Consider the following 22,504-nt stretch of genomic DNA (forward strand, 5'->3'; position numbering starts at 1 on the left):
ATCCATCCATCCTGATAGATCTAACAGATACATTCTCAGATCATCATAGTCAACCCTTGTTTTCTATACTTTTGCTAACTAGCCAAAGTTCTGATTGCATGCAGACTCATCTTTGCCTGTAATCATGTTCATACTTCACCCATTCATAATAGTCCTCTACTTCTTATGTCCACGTTTGTAATGGGTCCAATACATCATCTCCAGTGGAGATGATCTCCCAGAGTATGGTAGCTTGCTGCCAGTGCCATGATGTGCTTTAGCCAGAATCCTCCTTATAAGAGGAACACACTGCTTGTTTGTGAGGACTGTAGGCTAACTATCGTATTTATGGGTTGTGTAGAAGATAATTTATTTTACTCAAGGCTCCAGGACATTGAGGGATGTTTTGCAGTAAAAGTAGAGTATCTGCTATCTGCGTGCTGGTTGTGGTGGGCCGGTCTGGGCCAAAATGTCAGGGCCGAATTTATGTCCCAGTCCAGTGGGATCAACCATTCAAGTGGTTAATTTATCCTTTCACCGGTACTTGTTCCATATTCTTCTCACATTATCTCTTCTACTCGATTCCTCTTTATTCATTAGGATCCCCATTAGCTGCCACCAAAGTAGCAGCAACTCTTCTTGGGGTCCACAACAAACATAACGATACATATAACACAACACAACACAACACAATAAAAACATACAGACAGTCTAAACCAGGGGTGGACAACATCTCTTTCCTGGGGGCCATACTGACTTTTATAAAGTGACTGAAGGTCCAAACATTGGACACTTGAAACACACAGTGCTGAATTAAGTTAACACTGCATGAATTTGATAGACACGACAGACAAACATATCGCCTATTTTGCATCATTAAGGCTTATAAATAATTGTATAAATATGGATCCATGGCAGACTGTTTCACTGTTACATTATAAACATTTAAGATTTAAGTACATACGGATGGAAAATGGAATGCAGTATACTACTCTCAAGTGGTACATAAGCCTACGTATTAATTACTAATAATTAATTGGAGTAATGTTAAATTGATTTCCCTAAAAAAATCATAATGCTGCCGTTTAACATGTAGATTTTATGGGGGTAATTTTGTTCTTCTTGAGGACTTCGAGGGCCGTATTGAGATGGTCAAAGGGTCGGGTCCGGCCCCCGGGCCGTATGTTGCCCATGTGTGGTTTAAACACTCTTGATAAAAACATTTCAAGACAATTAAAGTCTAGTAAGTACAGACAATCCATTAAATTACTGGGTACTTTAGTGATCATACTGTAGTTGATAACGTGTTCCATATTGTAATTGACCTATACATTACAGATCTCCATACTGCATTTGTTCTGGGTTTTTGTTTGTGTCCGCTAGTAGTAGTAGCCTGCCTGGTAGCATGACTATGATGATCTCTCACATAATGTATTTGTGAGTACAGACAAACTGGTTGTTTACTATTACACTTTCTCTTAACCCCCCTCCCCACCACACACACGCACACCACCACCACTCACACAACCTCTCTCTCTCTCTCTCTCTCTCTCTCTCTCTCTCTCTCTCTCTCTCTCTCTCTCTCTCTCTCTCTCTCTCTTCTCCTCAGGTGAGTCCTGATTTTATAAAGAGTGGAGACTTCACCCTGGAGAGGATGGGGGTGACGTACCAAGCCAAGGCCCACCTCAAATCACCCTTTGACCCAGAGAACAAACGTGTTAAGGGCATTTATGCTTGAGAATGACCACAACTCTTGTCAGAACACTTTGGTGGTTGCTAGAGGCTGAAGTCCCACATTCATACTTTGTCGCGCGACGGCTGTCACAGGCCGAACAGAGCCGGCCTACAAGCTCACAATGCGTCACTGAGCTTGCAGGTCTGTTGGATTTGGCGTGTGATGCCCTCGCGCGACGGGGCATAAATTAGGCATGAGAGGGTGCAGCTGTTAAGCCCCTCTCTTCCTGTCCACCAATAGGGTTCTGAATCCAGAAACTTTTACTTACAAATATTCTTTTTTTTAATATATGACCTTAAATCGGGTGTGTCCCGCCATTCCGACATCCCCCCATTCAGACACTAACCCTATAACTAACCCTAACCTCTATGGAAGTGCTGCCACTCAGACAATTAGAAGTCAATGTCGGAATGGCAGCATGTCGGAATGGAGAGCCCCCCCCCTTAAATCCTCTGCCCAATGTCAATATAGGTAATTTTCATGTAAGCTTTTGGGATATATAGTGGCTCAGTTGTGTGTGAGTCCGTGTTTACATAACCAGTTTAGGAGAGTAAATGGTCTTCCTTAAAACTGAGGAATCATGTTAGGGAATTTTCTAACGATATTCAAAGCACCAATTTTTCTTTTGCAGAACAAAGATTTCACTGGTACGCCAGATCTGAAACTAGACCTTGTGCATTAAAGCTTCAAAAGAAGCCAAAACCCTTTTCGCCTTGCTGAAAACGAACACGTTCTCTGTGGACAAAGTTGTTTTATACTCGATGCTGCTCCGTTTAGAGTGCTAGACGTTAAACCCCGCCCACTGTATATACATTGCTGGAACGATGATTTTGACATTGGGGTTTTTCGCTCTTTATTTCATCACCATCCCACACGGTTTATATATTTGTCTTTGAGATTTTGTCATTTCTGGCAACAGACACAGTAAGCAGATTGTGTGTTATTTCTCTCTCTCCATTAATTAATTATTCCCCACAAATTGTCCATGGTACATTGCCAGCTGGGAATAAAACAATATAAATCATGAGCACGTTGAATTTCTCACTTAACACACACAATGTTTGCATTGGTGTCTGTTCGACTAGTTAACCCATTTTGGGTTGGGATTAGGGTTCCCTAACCCTTCAGGACAGGGACCCCTTTTGGGGTTCCTGTTGCTATGTACAGTATAGAGCAGCATAATGTTTTTGTAATTTTTTAATAAACATTCAGAAAACTTAGTTCATGATTTATACAGCGTTTTTAGAATCGGCCTCAGTCCTAAATGAGTTAAGAGAATTTCAAAGGTGCAAGAACTACCGAAACAAACTCCGTAAGGCAATGCATTTGTTCGTTTTCTCTGCAATGGCGTCGTAGTTTTGGCAACAAGCATGCTGCAGCCTTAGGCCTTGTGTCCTCCAAAGCCTTTTTTACTAGCGGAAAACGCAAGGCTCTCTACCAAAAACACTTCCAAACGGCTTTGACAATAGATGCTTTGCGCTTCCTCACACTGCTGGTAGCTTCCAGCATACCATAAATACTCAGCGCTCCCATTGAAAACAATTCAAGACGTACAAACACCTAATATGATTCTGGAAGACCCTACACCTCTGACTAAAAACAAGTCGAGTAGTCTTAATGAATTTGAAAGTGCCTCATCTTTGTCTGTCAGACATGTAAATCGGACTCATGTAAATGTTTGTGAAAAGAAATGCAACTAAATAAATGAATTTGCTTTTGGATGCGACCATTATTTTTTAGATGAGACCATTATTTTTTATAACATATATACAGTATACTATCTAACATACTAACATACAAGGACATATCCCTGCCAAGGACCTTGATGACCAGCTTTTAACCTGTTGCTTAAGTTAAACTGTGATATGCTAAAATACAAGCTGTAGAACATTGTACATTGTCACTTTCGGGCAGAAACCTCAAAACATTTTTTTTTTTTTTTTTTCCAGAAAATAGAAATAAGAATGTGTGTTCCAGTGGATCATCAAATCTAGTTTTTATTTAGTCACAAGCTCTTGATAGTACTTTTATCAATTGGTTAAATATAAACCCCACAGACACACTTTACCACTTACAACCTTGTGTCCCTATTTTGTAGATCGCCACTTTTCTGCGACAGACTGTCATATGACAAAGTATGACACAGTGTATTCATTTATGAAAAAATCACAAAAAGCTAATATGGAGAGATGTTTCTGCCCGACAGCGACAATATAGTAAACTTACCCTTGAGATACTTTGAATTGGTGTTGGGAAGAAATTGTGTCAGATACTATGTGTTTATACAGATAGATTGTATTGTAGTGTTTGGTTTTTATTGCAAACCAACCACTAACAAAAGTTTGTCCTTGTCATACTTCGCCAGTCAATCAACAATATACGTACTTAAAAACATGTTTATTTGTACAGCCACTAATTGCTTCTCTGATGTGATGTGTTCTCTGCTGCAAGTTCAACACCAAATACCTGCCAGCTATTTGCCTGTGATTCATTGATCCAACCCCAAAAACAATTCATTATTTAAATAGTTCTCATAGTCAGAAGTGGCTTAGACCATTGGTTTGGGTTACACATTCTTTGGGTTTTCTACAATTGTTTTATTATTTAAAAAAATTATGAATTTCTGAAATGTTTGAAAAACTTATATAAATTCTATAAATAAAATAAAAAACATTTAAGAAGTTGTTGGACCTACAGTAGTTGAAAAAAGTAGATAACAACATGTCTTCGCCGATTATAGATCAGCTACTTTAACAATGTTCTTTTTTAAATTAAACGAATGAGTTGATTTCTATAAGAAACAGATTAATATAACATAATTGTGGATTCAAAATATTGAACACACACCTGTCACAGTTGTGTTTTATTTTTTGATGTTATTTTATTCTGTCCTGGTAATTATTCTTCCTGATAGACAGATGTGACAGATGTGACTACCTGTATGTAGCCGTCCTGGTAAAAGGAAGAAGATTAAGTTGTGACTTAAATAAATTAGAGGACAGGTTTCTTAATGCTGAGCCTTTGAATTTGCTGCTATGAAATCTTGGAAGTTGTGTTGTGATGTTTGGACAATGTTTTCATTCTAAGCTGTTTTCCAGAGAAAGCCATAACCATTCATAAGCACAAAGATGACCATTTGAAGGATGTGATTACCGTTCAAATGCATTTATCTCACACTTTGCCACTTGGCACCCACTTCTGTCCAAAGCTCTTCATCAATAAAGTTCCTTTTTAAATGTACATTTTGTGCTATTTATTTATTGATAACAGGACACACACACACACACACACACACACACACACACACACACACACACACACACACACACACACACACACACACACACACACACACATACTAACTCACACATAATCCACAATAGATACATGCACTCATAATTACATTTACATTTTAACATTTTAAAATTGTGTTTGCCCTTTCATAATCATGTTATGAAGATAACCTTTCACTGTAACTGTTGTAAATGCTGTTAAGAGTAAATAGGCAATTTTTACTGTCCCTTGTCAAAATCCTTTAATCAGCTGCTTCGCTTACAGTACATTTATCCATTTAAATTCTGTCTCCATTGCCTTAGTGTAAGACTAATAACACAGCTGTTAGATATTTGAATGTGGATATCATTGCAATAGATTTTTAAAAAGCAATTGGGGGACCCTAGCACAGACATGAGACCAAGGCCTAATCTAAAAACTCAGAGCACTTGTTTAAACCAGTGGTTCTCAACCTGGGTCTAGACTAGAGCATATTGTTAGTGGGCCCCCAAACAATTGGCAACACACTAAAGATGTTATAATGTTCATGGTATATTTGAGCGGTGCCTGTGTGTGTCTGTCTGTCTGTCTGTCTGTCCATATGTACAGTATGTGAGATTTTTGTTGCAGTCAATATGGTGCCAGCGTTCAGGTTGAATTGTTACCCTTTTAGCCTTAATGTCTTACTGTACCACGTCCACGTGCTATTTACATTTCTGACTAATAAAAGTATTCAATCAATCAGTCAAACCGCGGTGGGAGTAGGCTGGTCAGGCTGCGTCGCGGGGATGTGTCCACCTTCACAGGGGTAGCGAGGTCTCTGAAGGACTGAGGTGACCACTGGTAGAGGCTGCTTGTCCCATTCACCCTGCAGAAAGAAATACAATTGGATTTCTCGACCTTTTTTCTCTGTGTTTGTGTGGGTGCACACAGAAAGTGGCAGCTTGGCTGTTGCTGTTTACACACACAGGCATGCATGTGTGCACGGATGCACGTGTTTGCGCATGTTTGTTGTATAACTGACTGGTCGGTGTGCGTGTGTATATGTGTGTATGCCAGCGTGCACATACGTGTGTGTGTGTGTGTGTGTGTGCGAATGTTTGCTGCTAGAAAATCGGTATGGTTCAACACTAATTCAATTCAGTTATCCACCATTATGAGATCGAGAGAGAGAGAGGGATGTGTTTGTGCCTGAACTGAAAGTGAACCCAAACCTGTCTTCAGATAAATGATTTAGTGTCCAACTACATTTTGGTCTGGAAGGACAGACACCTGTATTGTATTTATTTAGCTTTTTCTGGTTTGGGCTGACTTGTGTAACTGCTTTTGCGAATTGCTTTTGCGAATCAATTGAACTTGTTTAATGTTGTGTTTGGTTTTCATCTGACAAAAAAACACCTTGATCTATGGCACTCTTATCAGTCAGGACATTTCACTCCCGATCAAACGGCATTCACAAGTGGTGAATGAATGTATGGTGTGGTTTCGTCCGATTAAAGAGTTTGTTTTTGAAGCAATTTTGTAGCTTTCATGACTCTGGGTGTGGGTGTGTGTATACAGTACATCGGGGTTCCCCAATTAGTTTTCCCCAAGGGCCGAATTATGTCTAGGGTACCAAGCCGAGGGCCACAACATTGCAGGAGGCGACGGTGGCGTTCCTGCTACTCCAGCGACAGTTCAGATATCGTCGTTGTCGGGTGAAAACCTTGTATGTCCAAAACCGTTCGTTTTCCATTTATCATTTAAAAAATGATTTAAACTAGTGAAAACAGCCGATCTACAAGTGTGTGCTTGTAGATCTGCTGTTTTCACTAGTTTTGTGAGACGGCCTTGTATGATGAAGCAGGGCTTTACTTTGCCAAAGAACGTACACATTTGGAGATACGAGGTTTCCACCTAACAACGACGATATACTAGTGTTGTTGCTGCTCTTATACCACCATTATTACAGTAGCCCCCCGCGGGCCGCAAATGGCCCGCGGGCCGCCTATTGGGGAACCCTGCAGTACATACATACATACACACGTACAGTACACATGCGTGTGTGTGTGTGTGTGTGTGTGTGTGTGCACGTTCAAGTGGGTTTTCTTGTTTGCGCGCACTCTTTTAACTTTTGGCTGTGCATGTGTGCGGGCCCACAAGCACGTGTGCAGGTGCGCGTGCAACGTGAACGTGACTCACAGGAAAGAGGCGTGCAGAAGACTGATTGCAGTGCATGGAGATGGGGGCTGATTTATACAGAGAGTCCAGGACCTCTCCGCTGAACGTGTCCCAGTCAAGCCTGGAAAACTGCTCGGTCACGCCGTCCCCGGCACACACGCACTGGTCACTACCCTGGAACCTGGACAGTGTGTGGGATAGAGAAAGCCATAGGAAGAGAGAGAGTGAGGCAGGGCGAAAGAAAAGAGTGGGTATTGGAGGGCAATTGAAGGGAGAAAAGGAGACGATAAAAGCCTTTCCCACCGTTGTCACAAAGGCACTCAGCAGTTTGTTAAAAGACAAACAGCATCTGGCCTTTTGTGATAAACAACAATCAGTACATAGTGTAGGAACATGGGGATAGACTAGACCAGAGCCTCCGTCACGTGAGCAACAGAAGCAGAGAGAGACGTGTGGAGAGTGTCTGAAGGAGGATTCTGAAGGGCAAACAATTCTATTGAGACAGAGTACTTACTCTTGTCGTTAAAGCTGCAATCCGTAACTTATATTCAGAGTCGGTAACAACTTTACTGCCATATACGTTAGCATCATCAGTTTAACCAATATGGTAGAGTAACACAATATAGACCGCACACCTGCAGTGATACATTGTGCATTTATACAGTAGCACCTTTATCCAAAGTAGGGCATTCACCAAATATTTGAATATTCAAATATCAAAGTCACTATTTGACGTTGTTCACCGAAGTCGAATATTCGTTTTTTTTTCCCCGTTTTTTTTTCTCTCTTTAAAAAAAATAATTGTTGATGCTCTGTTGGGGTTCTCAAACCTTTTTAGGCTGTGACCCCCAAACTAAACATATTTGAACTAGGGACCCCCACCCTGACAAGCGCTTGGAATTGTAGGTATTACATTTAATGTGACTCCACAGATTAACATTGTGAAAATAACAGATCTACATGCTCACAACGCCTCGCAACGCATGCTCGCGTTGTGAGCATGTAGAACGGCTATGTACACAATGTTCGCCTCTTGCTTACTTAATATTTGACAGTTTGGCCAGTCCTGTCGAATATTCGACTATTCGAATACTTTGAGGTCGAATAATTCGAATACTAAAAATCACTATTCGTGAATGCCTTAATCCAAAGCGCATTACATTCTCCCCATTCACACACCGAAGGTGGAAGAACGCACGCACGCCACAAATTAGGGGTGTCATGTCTTGCTCAAGGACACTTCGGCACTAACTCAGGGGGACTGCGCACTTTGGACAGCCCTGCTGTACAGTGATCCGACATGTACTGATCTATTGAGGATGCCTGTTACCTGTTCATGAAGCTGAAATATTTCTGCAGATATCCCGTGTCCACGTGGCTTTTGCAGAGTTCCAGTTGAGTGCGAGGATAGTAGTGTATGTAGTTCACACACATCTCCTCCATTATGCCAAAACCTCCCTAGGGAGAGAGAGAGACAGAGACAGAGGGGATGGGATAAAACGAGGAATTATATATACTTTGTAGAATAACCTTTTTCTTTTGATTATGCATTTGAGTACAGTAAAGTCCAGAGGTGATGAGTTTGAGAGGCATGTGCTTGGAAAGAGAAAGATCAACTGGGCTGAAAGGAAGGTGGGAAAGTGTAGATCAGAGAGAGAGAGATGATGATGGGGCCCCGGGTTATCCATTCCGAGCATGTCAATTAAACGTAGATCCATGTTATACAGTACACTTGTTGTAGTGCTTACCACTGTCGGTTTGGTTCTGTCTTCTGTATTATAGGTACACTTGGTTATGAGGACATCACCCTGTGGATTGAAGTGTGCAAACACATTACATAAAAACACATGCATGCAGTATGTCAACACAGCCTTTACATCTTGCTTTTTTGAATATAACTGATAGCAATTATCCACTTAAACCCTATAGGCTGTACTTTGTTGATCAGGCAGGGTCCTCCAGGGGTCTATATTTGGCTCGTTGTGAGCTTTTAGTTGGCTTGTGAGCTTGTGGATCTGCTGTTCTCAGCCAATGTTATGCAGAATGTTCACCTATTTGTGATTATGCCCAGAATATGGATGCTAGGGTTCATGTGGTTAATGAGCCAGTGGCCAGTTTGCTGTATTGAATGCTTTAACTGTTTTTGAAGAGTTGTGAAAATGTGTGAAAATCTTTGAATAGGCCTATATGTATTCTTAGAGCGAACGTCTCACGTAACTCAAATTTTGCTTCTGGGTGGTCCCTGGAACTAAATATTTTGAGATGGGGGTCCGTGGCCAAATAAATATCATTTTGGGGGTCCTTCACATGAAAAAGCTTGAGAACCACTGACATAGTAGTCTTTCAAGTTCAGACTAACTGAGCTCCGGTTAAGTGAAAAGGACCTTTTCTTTGACGATGGCGAGCCAGATTGCTGACATAGAAACATGTAGAAACACTTATAGAATCAGGTCAAAATTCACATTTTCACGATTTAAAAAAATAGCAGATCTACAAGCTGTGAGCTTGTATATCTGCTATTTTTCAATAGTTAAAGCATAAAATAATAATACACAGTGCTGTGTACCCGTTCTGAATGGGTTATTAAACAAGACTGTTGCCTTGTGGCGATCATCTACTATGAGTGTCTTGTGCCTATACCTGCCTGACACCACTGTTTGTGCATTAACATAACAATGTGTGTCCCACCTCCAGGATGTAACATTATGGCAACAGCAACTATGAGCCATATTTCAAAATGGAGAAGGAAGGACAGGGGCTTAGATTTGGCCATCATCTTGGCATAACTGTCCATTAAGACTACTATGTTTTAAGTACAGTATTAGAAAGAACAGGGCTTTTCAAACCTTTTCCTGTCACAGTTGTAGGGAAGTTTGGCTTAAATTAAATGCCATAATTGTATGATTAATACAATTATATCACAATGTATTTGTATTGCAATGTCAAGTGAATTGAATTATAGTTATTATAATTAATATTCTCATTTAGCTGGGGACCCTAGGGAACCCCCTCAATGAACTCTTGCCCCAAACCCCACTTTGAAAACCACTGTGCCTGTAAAACCGTACTTGTCTAATACCAAATATTTTAGTTCTTCAATGTTAGATTTACTGTCGGTGTTCAATCTGATTGTGAATGCAGGTACTTACGGGTAGAACATTGACCATCTTCCTCAGAACTCTGATTGTCTGTAAGAAGCAGCACAGAAAACATTTACAAAGGGATACATGAAAAGGAGTGTCCACCATCAACATCGTCATTTAAAAAAAATATATATATTAGTGGTGGGGGCTTTTGTTTGCCTCAACTCAAGATGGTACCAGGCAGGCCTTCATTAGAATTCAGACCTTCCATAACAACTAGAGATGAGCTGGCAGTGTAACAGATGCCTCTGTTGTGTGTGTGTGTGTGTGTGTGTGTGTGTGTGTGTGTGTGTGTGTGTGTGTGTGTGTGTGTGTGTGTGTGTGTGTGTGTGTGTGTGTGTGTGTGTGTGTGTGTGTGTGTATGTGTGTGTGCATGTGTGCTCGCGTGTGTGTGTTTATTAACTCTGCGTGAGACAGTACACAGACTACACACAGACCCCCCTACTCCGTCACACCACACTGACCAAGATTGTGGGAGGTTGGTCGTAACAACACAGACTTAACCTTGGGCGGAAAAGTAGCATACTGTAGCAGGTGTTTGGAAAGAGCAAGCCTTGCTTGGATTGATACAATAGCCTTTCCCCAATTCTCACATACGGGATGCAAAGAATTATGTGAACTATACAATTGTATCAGAAGTTTTTACATAATTTGCTTTTAGCTTTCATGCCAAACAGGAAACAGAGGAGTGAGTGGACGTATTACGTCACAAGGCTGTCTCGTTTGGTGACATGTTGAATACAATAGCAACGACAAAGCTGTCGGGGAGCTTGCCAGAGCCTCGCTGTTTGTGGAAATGAGGTGACACTTACAGTAGGCTCCCTGGAGCCTCTGAAGGGAACCCAGCGGCAAAATAGACACTCGCCCTGCTGTTGGTCTGGGTTTGGTCAGACTGGCCTGATCTCAGTGAGCTCTGTAGAACAACTGGACTGTCCCCCTGGTCTGGGTGAAGTCTGACTCAGTGTTTCTGAGGATATTATGACTGACTCATCTTATTGTGACAACAACGGCATCAACATTAAGTGACAGTAACATTAACTAATGTGCCAGTGAGCAGGAGGTTTGGGTGAACTTCTTACTACGTACAGTATGCTGGACTGACTTAAAACTACAGATCTGCGCCAGGCCTGGTGGCCTATCCAGGGCTGTGTAATGTTAGCCTGGAACCAGAACAATCCGCCTGGGCAAAAAAACTTGCCCGTGGCGAATATGGGTCTTGCCCCACTCAATTGTGAATCTATTTCCTCTCCCCCAAAATGTGGGGGACCAATCAGGGCCCAGCATTGGTCTGGTGACTCTGGTCTAACCAATCGTGTCCAGAGCCATTTTTTTTAACCCACCCCTTGGAAATGAAAATTCTGCTCGCGAGTCCAGACTAATATCCGATACGCAGTGAGGAATTAGTATGAGCAACGCCAGGCTAGTGTAATGTCACTGAATAGTAGTAGCTTTACCCTCCTTTTCAGCTTTTGCATTAGTCCAAAGCACCTGATGTACCAGATGTGACATTGGCTGGTGTGGATGGTGTTTGGCATTGCATCAACCCAACAAACATGAACAGTTATGTTGTACGGTCACATGCACTTGCATATAGTAAACATTGTGTCTGTAAAATGACTGGGTGTGTTGTGGCATTGCTTAGAATCTGTACTGTGTACTGTATGTGTTGATCATGTGTTTTTGCTTATGCTGTAATATTGGAGCGTAAAGCTGTCATCAAGTAATGTCCTCAGAATGTATTTTTTTCGCTACTAGGGGTAGGGGGGACGAGAAGTCATCAAGCAGCATCGTTTAAGTCAGGGGTCTTCAACGTTTCCAGGCCAAGGACCCCTTAGTCGAGAGAGATGAAGCAGGGATCCCCTACAACCCATAGATACCATATAGTTTCTCAGTGTATTTTGGGTTCATGTCAATTTGTGTTTTCAGATATTTAAACACTTGAACCGTCAATACTTAATAAATTTGACCCTTCACTGTGTACTTAGTCTGCTCTTTTTACCCTCTTTACGAAACCTCTTTGCCAAAAATAGCCGATCTAGCGCGAGGCGTTGTGAGCTTGTAGATCTGCTATTTTTGGCTAAAGTTCTCAGAATTTGGACACTAGTGTTCCAGAGGTTAATATAAAAAAGGAGAAAAAAAAAGCTTCTATCACACAAAGAGGACCCCCTAGGGGTCCCGGACCCCCTGTTGAAGACCTGTGGTTTAAGCAACAGAGCACAAAGAGATACAGAGTGACAGAATAAATGCGACTATTTGGTATAGGAGCGTTGGAAGGAAGACAAGTAGCCTATATTATTGCATTTAACAATAGTACATACTGTTCCTCTTCACACACAGCATGATCAAGTACCAGGAGGCACGCTTCATAACAGCAATTCTATGCTCTGATCATAAACAATACGCATAGATAATAATGTTAACACGGTAATGCACAGGCACTTTGGGCTTGGGTGGTTAGAAATTGAGTTGTGATCCCACATGGCCAGGATGAAGTGACTGAACTTTGTGAAATAAAATTCAACCTAGGGCATAGAAACATAGAAACAGCTGTTTGCATCTCTCTGTCTCTGTCTCTGTCTCTCTCTCTCTCTCTCTCTCTCTCTCTCTCTCTCTCTCTCTCTCTCTCTCTCTCTCTCTCTCTCTCTCTCTCTCTCTCTCTCTTTGTATCTGTCTCTCTCTGTCTCTGTCTCTGTCTCTGTCTCTCCCTCTCTTACTGGAGGAAATATAATAAATACATCTTCTGTGAGAATGCATAAACATTCCTGTTCCTTCATGTTCAAACAGTGAATGTGAAGTGCAATGTGCTTTCATAGGTTACAGCCAATACACCAAATGTTGTCATTTTTAATTAATGCTGTAAAGAACTGACTGCTTTGGAAGTGGGATGTACTTTTGAACGTAGTTTGGATTACACAAGAAAGGAGGAAAGAACTAACTGTCTCACAGCCTGGACAGAAATGTAGACTCCTTGTGTTTAGGTACAGTGTCCATAGATTGGTGGTGAGGTGTTGGCAGTTATTGGCAGGAAAGCCAATAATGACAAGGGCTAAAATCCCTGCTCTGTATTGCAAGACAGGTCTCGCACATTTTAATTCTCCAAATCCCGATTTAAGGTAGTTTTCTGTCTCTGCAAATTGAGTGACAGTTGCCACCTTTGGAGCATGGAACTGATATTTGCATACCTCAGTTATTTATAAAAGTGGTAATGTCTCACACGCACACACACACACACACACACACACACACACACACACACACACACACACACACACACACACACACACACACACACACACACACACACACACACACACACACACACACACTCACACACACACACACTGTTAAATCTAAAGAGGTTAGCAAATTGCACAACAAAACGGACATGGGAACTTAAACACTCTCACCCTGTCCCATGCAAACGAAATAGCTGTTGTCAAACATTGATGCAGCGATGTAACATATTTGTCCTTGTTATAACTTGAGACTTGAAAATATGTCACCATTGCATTGATATGTTGGATATGATATGATTTGTCTTGATGATTTTTGACACAGGATGTGCAGCAGATCTATACTGTAGCGTTACTGACGCTTCACACTCACAATTATAGGCAATGTTCCTGAGCAAATTAAGAATGTGTTCAATCAATTAAACCGCCTTGCTATAATCTATCTACACACACTACAGTATGGTATGTGAACATACTATGGACATGCCTGATGTCACACCACTAATGTAGTATACAAGATGTATTGAAATACAGCTTGTATTATAGGAACTAGAGTGGTTCGGGAATTATGCAAATTTGAAAATGCACGCACCGCCCGTGGTGTACCTTTTGTCAGAGTACCCGTCCGTCCGTCCGTCCGTCCGTCCGTCCGTCCGTCCGTCTGTCTGTCTGTCTGTCTGTCTGTCTGTCTGTGAAAACCTCACTCAAAACCCACCTCTTCAGAATCTCATTCCCCACCTAATTCTAAACCCCCCCTTTTGCCCTTTTTTTATTTTAATGTTTTTGTTTGATTTGTTTTTGGCTTTTGAACTAGTTGCCAGTACAATAATACAATTGTTTTTATTTATTCTGTTTTTGTAAAGCGACTTTGAGTACCAAGAAGATCCGTATAAATTGGATGTAATAGCGGTGGACATAGCTTAGTGGGAAGAGAGGCCATCTGGTAATCAAGGTCACCGGCTTTGGCTGTTTGTCCCTGGGCAAGATGGAACCAGTGGTGGAAAAAGTACTCACATTTCGTTGTTGTCAGATGAAAACCTTGTATGTCCAAAACCATTTGTTTTGCATTAATCATTTTAAAAATGATTTATACTACTTTTAAACTACTTTCACTACTTTTGTGCAACGGCCTTGTATGATGAAGCAGGGCTTTACTTTGTGAAAAAAACATACAAATTTGAAACTTGGAGATACAAGGTTTCCACCCGACAACGACGATTTTCTACTTAAAGTGATAGTTCACCTATTTTTGACATGAAGCTGTGTGAAATACTTGCCATTAAAATAGTGGTTACAAATGTATTAATCCATTACCAGAGTCCCGTGGTCAGAGTTCTGGTCAGTTTTAGATGAATATAAAGTAGTTCCGGTGATTTGGCAGGGGTTCATGGCCCAATCATTAAAACTAGCTTCATTTGTATTGTTGACCTATTTCTAGCAAATAGACCAACTGTCGTTCAACTTTGACCCCTCTGTCACATGGTACTATTTTTTGTGTCCAGTATCACTACGCCGCTGCAACGTATTTCCCCAAAACAAGGTGCTTTGCAGGCAGCTGATCAGAACGAAACCTCGCTCTATATGGTAGAAATAGGCCAACAATACAAATGACGCTAGTTTTGTGGATTCATCTATTTTCAATGATTGGGCCATGCCAAATGGCCCCCACCCCATTGGAACTACTTAATATTCATTAGAAACTGACCAGAACTCTGACCACGGGACTCTGGTAATCAATTAATACATTTTTAACCACTGTTTTAATGGCAAGTATTTCACACAGCTTTATGTCAAAAATAGGTGAACTATCACTTTAAGTAAAAGTATCAATACTGCATTGTAAAAGTACTCTGTTAGGCTGGGCTCAGACCAAAATGCCTACGAGAGTGGAATCCGCGTTCCGCCAATGCATTTCAATGAGAAGGCGGCGGTTTCATGTCAGTGGATAGCTCCTTTCGGAACCCCTCACTCCACTGCTACGCAGCTCCGAGATGGGGTTCCTACTGGTAGCATGCCGGAATCCTGCGGCTGGATCGCCGATCCGCCGTTAGCGAACACTTCTTACCTTTGGTGAACACTCTATCCAAAAAGTGACGGGTCTCTGTTAATCTATAATCGTTTTACTTCTTTAAGGTGGAAGAAACTCGAAGCAAGGGGGTGAAATAACGTTTTTATATCGCTCAGAAGGTCAGCCGGCTCTGTGTTTTCCCGTGTTTTCCCCGTTGTGTAACTTGTGTATATACCACGTGACCAGGGGAGGCAGTAATGTTTCCCTATGCAGCCACAACTTCCGGAATGTCTAAAAACACAGAGCCGGCTGACCTTCTGAGCGATATAAAAACGTTATTTCACCCCCTTGCTTCGAGTTTCTTCCACCTTAAAGAAGTAAAACGATTATAGATTAACAGAGACCCGTCACTTTTTGGATAGAGTGTTCACCAAAGGTAAGAAGTGTTCCCTAACGGCGGATCGGCGATCCAGCCGCAGGATTCCGGCATGCTACCAGTAGGAACCCCATCTCGGAGCTGCGTAGCAGTGGAGTGAGGGGTTCCGAAAGGAGCTAGTCAGTGGAGGATATCTGCGCTCCGCGCAGACCTTGCGTTTATGCTGGAGCAAAGAAATTCTCCACGCAGATTCTGGTTTCCCCCCCTGTCCAATCGGGTGAGTCGAAGGCGTAACATTCTGAGAATCAGGAAGGGACTGGGAGATGTTTTGTTTTGATCAAGAGTCTCCTGCACCCAAACTCTTCTCTTTTTAGCTTGTTGCATCTCCCCTTCCAATAAAGCAAGGGCGAGTACCCTTCGCCTGTCCATTATAGAGTTGACACGTAAAATATGATGAGGATCGCTACGCTAGTGTAACAGGCTACAGAGAGGGAGGGCGGTGCGGGAAGTGAGTGACAGGGGCGTCACTGGCTTTGGGACGGAATATGCTCTCTGCGTTTTTTGCCAGCCGCGCACCACAAGAGTTTATCCACTGCCGACCATATTTTGGTCTGAGGGCACCCTTACAAGTAGAAGTGCTGTATTCAAAATGCACTTGAGTAAAAGTACAAAAGGTAATTGGCATCAAAATGCACTTGAAGTACCAAAAGTACTCATTGTGCAGAATGTCCCATTTCACAAGTTTAAAATAGCTGATCTACAAGCTCACAACGCATCGCGATGCAACACGTTGTGAGCTTGTAGATCAGCTATTTTCAAATAGCCACGGTATAAAATAGGGCTAAAGTGGTTTATGGATGTTTTAACATATTATAATTTATATTGTCAAAGTAACTAGTAACTATAGTTTTCAAATAAATGTTGTGGAGTAAAAGTATACAACATTTGGATCCCAGATGTAGTGGAGTAGAAGTAAAAGTATTGGAATTTGGCAGTGTTAATTTTGTCGACTAAGACTAAAAGACTACAAGATTTTGATATTGTGTCGATAATACTAGACTAGACTAAAACAGTCCCAAAAGATGGGGGCGCAGTTCAGGCCAAAGGTGGTACTGCAGCTGAAATGCTCTGAGAGCCATTCAAAAATGAGAGAGGCTCTCTATTCAGGAGTGGTAATTTAGCCTCAAACCTTTTGAAAAACGTTTTTGGGACATAAACAATATGACATAAATACCTTTTAAATGCATGGTGTATCACCTTTAAGTAAGAAATGTGAATACTTTTTCCATCACTGCCCCCCACCCCGCCCAGCACCACCTCTGTGAGCAGCCATCAGCTGGGAGAAGCTAAAACAGAATTTCCCACGGGATGGAAGGTCTACCTTCTTTGTTATTCTGGCACACAGCGAATTACCTAACAAAGACCGTGGCTTTTCACGTCTCAGGTGGCGCCTCTTCCATTATGCTACTACATAATTACCTGGTAATCATTTAGAACGAGGGCTTTAATGAGCCCAAATGAAACAAATGGCTTTTATGAATCCAAAAACGACTCTGTTCTGCTCTGCTCGTTACCCAAACTGCATGTTGCACACAGTAGCTGCTGTGCATCGTCCATTCAGAGAATCCAATATCCCTGCTGCTTTAGTACTACTGTAAAGTTCAATTAAACAAAGAATGTTGTTGCAAGGTTGCTAAATCGGCCAGGGCTTTCTGGTCAACAACACCTGCATTACAAAGAAAATCAATTTATTTTAAAATTATATTATCATTAAAATGTTTACGTTTTGCCAATAAGCCCTATTCACGGCCCGCCCACTCAGCAAATTTCTCAGCAACTTCCTGGTGCTGAGAAACGGTAAAGTAAATTATAATGCTTTGTGCCTTTTACTATCTCGTGTTCTTGATCAAGCTAGCCGTATTTTATACTTCACTATTCGGAAATTGCATTAAAATTGCGATTTCTGTGTTAACTCTATGGGCTTTTAGCAGGGTTTTACCCTTCAAAACGTGACTTCAGCACCAGGAAGTTGCTGAGTGGGCGGGCCGTGAATAGGGCTAATTATTTGGGGCCCACATGCAATATCCTCACGACCCAAGGTTGAGAATCGCTGCATTATCCATCCATCCATCCATCCCTCCCTCCCTCCTTCCTTCCTTCCATCCACCCATCCATCCATCCATCCCTCCATCTACCCATCCATCCATCTTCAACCACTTATCAGGGATGGGATAGCGGGGGTAACAGGTTCCAACAGCGCTCCAGACATCTCTTTCCATTAGCTTCCTCCTGGGAGGTCCCGAGGCGTTCCAAGGCCAGTGAGGAGATATAATCCACCCCCATCTGGTCCTTGGTCTGCCAGGGGGGGTCTCCTCCTCCCATACAGCCCAGAGAACAATGACATATAGTTGTCTCCTTTTAGGAAACACCAGTCCTGCTATTAAACCCATTTAGGCCTAGAATTATTGAATGCTTCAACCAGTGAAAAATAGCAGATATACAAGCTCACAGTGCGGCACCGAGTGCCGCGCTGCGAGCTTGTAGATCTGCTATTTTTGAAAAAGTTGTGAAAATGTGTGCTAAATCTTTGAATATATGTATTTTCAAAGCGAACGTTTTGTAACTCAAGTTTTGCTTCTGGGTGGTCCCTGGAACTAAAGATTTTGAGATGGGGGTCCGTGGGCAAAATACATATCAGTTTGGGGGTCCTTCACATGAAAATGTTTGAGAACCACTGACATAGTAGTCTCTCGAGAACAGACTAACTGAGCTCCATTTAAGTGAAAAGGACCTTTTCTTTGACGATGGCTATAACCAGATTGCTGACATAAAAACATAGCGTTTTCAGACACTTATAGAATCGTGTCAAAATTCTAATTTTCACGATTTAAAAAAAATAGCAGATCTACAAGCTCGCAGCGCAGCACTCAGTGCCGCGCTGCAAGCTTGTATATCTGCTATTTTCAATAGTTAAAGCATAAAATAATGATACACAATAATGTGTACCCGTTCTGATCAATTCTACCTGGTAGTGCGTGCTGAAGTGCTGGTCCTCCTGTACCACTTCCAGCTCCCTGCCGCCCCTCACAAGGACGGTCCTCACTCCACGCCCAGCCAAGTGTGTGTGCAGCTGGGATGCAAAAATGTTTATTCCCCTGGGAGGCAAGGCCTGGGATGAGGACAGAGAGGGAGAGGGGAAAGAAAGTATAATGAAGAATCTTATCTTTTTTCATAAAGGTGATTTTTTTTGTTCATTATAGTGTCAAGATTTTATAACATGCAACAATAGAGGGTATGCACGTCCACTGGGACCCGCCGTCCTAATCTAGACTGAGTGGCAAAACATTGAGCAGCATGGAGCATTGGAGTTTGGAAGTGCTAGTTGCAAATCACTCAACGGTCCTGCATACCACCTGTTTCTAAATTGCACATAATGCAGGAGGCAGTAGGATGTTGTGTTGTTGAAAACGAGTGCTTCCAAACTCTGACACTTGGAAAAATAAAAATCTGCTCACAATGTCTTGACAGAAAGTAGCTCATAACATGCCTATGGTGGATTTTTATGAAACAAACACTTTGCAGATAGAAAGAGGATAATTTAAGCTTTCAGTACTGCCGCAATGTTGGTGAGTTTAACTTTGTTTAAACGATCAGATAGGACTTTTCTGTTTGGATGTATGGGCTGTCAATGACAGCAATTAGTTTTTTCCCACATAACTTCCAGCAACAGTGATGTCACAGTGATGTACATTATTCTTACTGTACACTACTGACACCAAAACGTCTCTACCTCTCTCTCTACTGTGCTAAATAAGTGGAGCAGAAGAAGCTTATCCCAGAACACATTTTATTCACAAACGATAACGTAAAATATTGTCGTTGTCGGGTGAAAACCTCGTATCTCCAAGTTTCAAATTTGTACGTTCTTTCAAAGCAAAGTAAAGCCCTGCTTCGTCATACAAGGCCATCACACAAAAGTAGTGAAAACAGCAGATCTACAAGCACACAACGCCTCGCACTAAATCCTTTTTAAATGATGAATGCAAAACGAACGGTTTTGGACATAACAAGGTTTTCATCGGACAACGACGATATGTAACTGTTAATAAAGCATATAAAAAAACATATTTACGGTAGCTCTATATACATACAGTGTTGGTACACTTGGATGTGCAGTATCCGGTGAGGAAGAAGCTATGTTGTTTTGGTGGGACAGCCATAACTGGAGTATAGACGAGGCCCAGCTCCATGATTCCGGCATCATAGCGCCTCAGACTGGGCGTGTACACCAAACGTATACCCGATGAGTCATGCCGTCCTGCATGTACAGTAGAGATTAGAGGACATCATCCATAATCAAGTGTGAAGCTGAGGCTTTAAAGAAACACAGATTCTGGATACATTCTAGATCATGACAATTTTCTGTGCAAAATTCTAGTTGCAAAAGTACCCTTCTCATCCCTCTATGCATTATTCCAGAGAATTGTGTCTGGGGGGCTATGGGGGAGCTGGCTTTTTTAGAGCAGGGGCTAATACATTTTGACAACAAACAATAATGAACAATACTAATTTACGACAAACAAGATTCTCTCGCTTAGAGTATGGATAACAAACAGACCAGATCATTGGCAGATGCCAGGTCCAAATCTGTGGACTGTAGGTTATTATCGAATAGGGTTTTTGTGAGGCTGAAGATGCTTTCCAGCATAACAAGTATGATTTCATAGTGTGGTTTACATAGAAGTCAGTCAATTGTCTTTCACATATTCAAATATATTTTATGTATTTATTCCTTAAATATTTTTCATCACAATTTGGTTTGTGGGTGGGGGGCTTAGGGGGGGCTAAGTACAGTAAATAATTCATGTAGTCATTCATTTAACTCTGAGAGAGTTAACGTGGACTGTACTGTGTACACAACCAAAACCCCAAGATCCCATCAGTAGAGAGTAGAACAAATGCTCAAATTGGGGTCCAGGGACCCTTACAGGGTCTTCCAAATGGACCCTTACAGGTATGTAACTCTGAGACTAGGTTATGAGGTCCTTGTAATTTAAAACGTTTGAGAATAACTGGAATAGAGTAGAAGCAAAGGAAGGGGAACACTAAATGAGAAGGAAGAAACCAAAGAACCCTTTCAAAGGGTTTGGGGTAAAAAAAAAAAAAAAACTACAGTCAGAGAGAGGAGGCAGTGGAGTGAGACAGCAGAAGCCCATATTGACTAGAGGTAGGCAAGATCAAAGCTGGCTATGGTCTGTATTTGAAGTAGTCTGGTCAGTGGATAAAAGACTGGGGGGCTTCTAGGGTGAACAGAAAGGAGAGTCCCTGCTGAGCTCAGAAAGATGAGCGAAAGCGACAGAGAGAAAGCAAGAGTCTAATTCAAACTAAACTAAAATATACAGGTAGTCACGATGAAATAAAAGTAAAACTTAAATGAAAAAGAATCCAAAACTATAATGACTTTACTGCATGTGCGTGCTAGTGTGAGGACTAGGGATGGGACGATATGCGATATTATCGTATTTCGTGATAAAAAACACTCACGATAATCGTATCGTGGAGATTTAATTTATCGTGATGTCGTCCTCCATCATGCACTGGGATCAATTCACCTTTTTATTTGTTGAGCTGCATATTCCGGTACCATTTAACCCTCTATTGGTAAAAGGTACTTTTAATATACATACTTAATAGTCTTTTTTTCACTCTCTATCAAACGTCTTTGACAAAAAATAGCTGATCTACAAGCTCACAACGCGCCACTTTGCGACGCGTTGTGAGCTTGTAGATCTGCTATTTTTTGGCAAATGTTTAGCCCCAGGATAATGGATTTTGATTATCGCGATAATATCGTAAATCGTGATTTCTTTGGTCACAATAATCGTGAAATGAAATGTTCATAACGTCCCATCCCTAGTGAGGACGTGCATCATGTATTTGTGTGTGAGCAGTTTGTGTGTGTGTGTGTGTGTGTGCGCGTGCGTGCGTACCAGACAGCAGCAGGGGGTTGTGGTAATGAACCTCCAGTCGAAGGAATCTTGAGGAACCTGGTCCACCCAATGGCAGTCCTGCATCGGGAGGGTAGTAAAATGCCTGCAAGAGTTCAAATATATTATTAACATAACATATTTGAAATTAATAACAGATATTTACATATCGTCGGGTGGAAACCTTGTCCAAAACTGTGAAAATAGCTGATCTATAAGCTTGTGTACGTCTTGTAGATCTGCTATTTTCACTAGTTTTGTGCGTGAAGCAGGGCTTTATGCAAGACAAATTTGAATCTTGTAGATACAAGGTTTCTGCCCAACAGTGACGATATATTGATATTAATACTGGTTTGGTATGACCTTTGACACAATCCTGTTTCTGGTTTGACACAAGTTTTGACCTGAAGGTCTAAAAAATTCTATTTCTCCCCAAAGCAAGCAGGCAGGCAGACATTTCATCATGTAGCTTTACATTATTGACCTATGATCTGCAAGCTCACACTGCACTGTAATGCCATGCAGCGTAACACGCACTGATCAACATGCTACTGTATTTATTTTATTCTTTCTTCTCTCATCTGCTGTATATATTCTTCTTGAAACTATC

General features: G+C 41.6%; 2 protein-coding genes across 3 annotated transcripts in view; one reads left to right on the forward strand and one right to left on the reverse strand.

Annotated features, from left to right (window-relative positions):
• The window catches only part of sardh (sarcosine dehydrogenase), a 65,265-nt gene extending 60,313 nt beyond the window's left edge, over positions 1–4,952 (forward strand). For both annotated transcript variants that reach the window (XM_080743807.1, XM_080743806.1), the window contains exon 22: positions 1,589–4,952. In XM_080743807.1, the coding sequence (XP_080599933.1) occupies positions 1,589–1,717 (129 nt within the window). In that variant the 3' untranslated portion in view covers positions 1,718–4,952. The remainder of the gene's footprint in view (positions 1–1,588) is intronic.
• Positions 4,953–5,732: 780 nt separating this feature from the next.
• The window catches only part of dbh (dopamine beta-hydroxylase (dopamine beta-monooxygenase)), a gene marked incomplete at both ends in the record, with an annotated part of 35,775 nt that continues 19,003 nt past the window's right edge, over positions 5,733–22,504 (reverse strand). The window contains 8 exons of the mRNA XM_080743511.1: positions 5,733–5,855; positions 7,169–7,328; positions 8,478–8,605; positions 8,896–8,955; positions 10,297–10,335; positions 18,933–19,076; positions 20,059–20,225; positions 21,898–22,000. Of these exons, the coding sequence (XP_080599637.1) occupies positions 5,733–5,855; positions 7,169–7,328; positions 8,478–8,605; positions 8,896–8,955; positions 10,297–10,335; positions 18,933–19,076; positions 20,059–20,225; positions 21,898–22,000 (924 nt within the window). The remainder of the gene's footprint in view (positions 5,856–7,168; positions 7,329–8,477; positions 8,606–8,895; positions 8,956–10,296; positions 10,336–18,932; positions 19,077–20,058; positions 20,226–21,897; positions 22,001–22,504) is intronic.

The sequence above is a fragment of the Nannobrachium achirus genome, assembly GCF_963921795.1.
Source record: "Nannobrachium achirus genome assembly, chromosome: 15".
Classification (NCBI taxonomy): Eukaryota; Metazoa; Chordata; class Actinopteri; order Myctophiformes; family Myctophidae; genus Nannobrachium; species Nannobrachium achirus.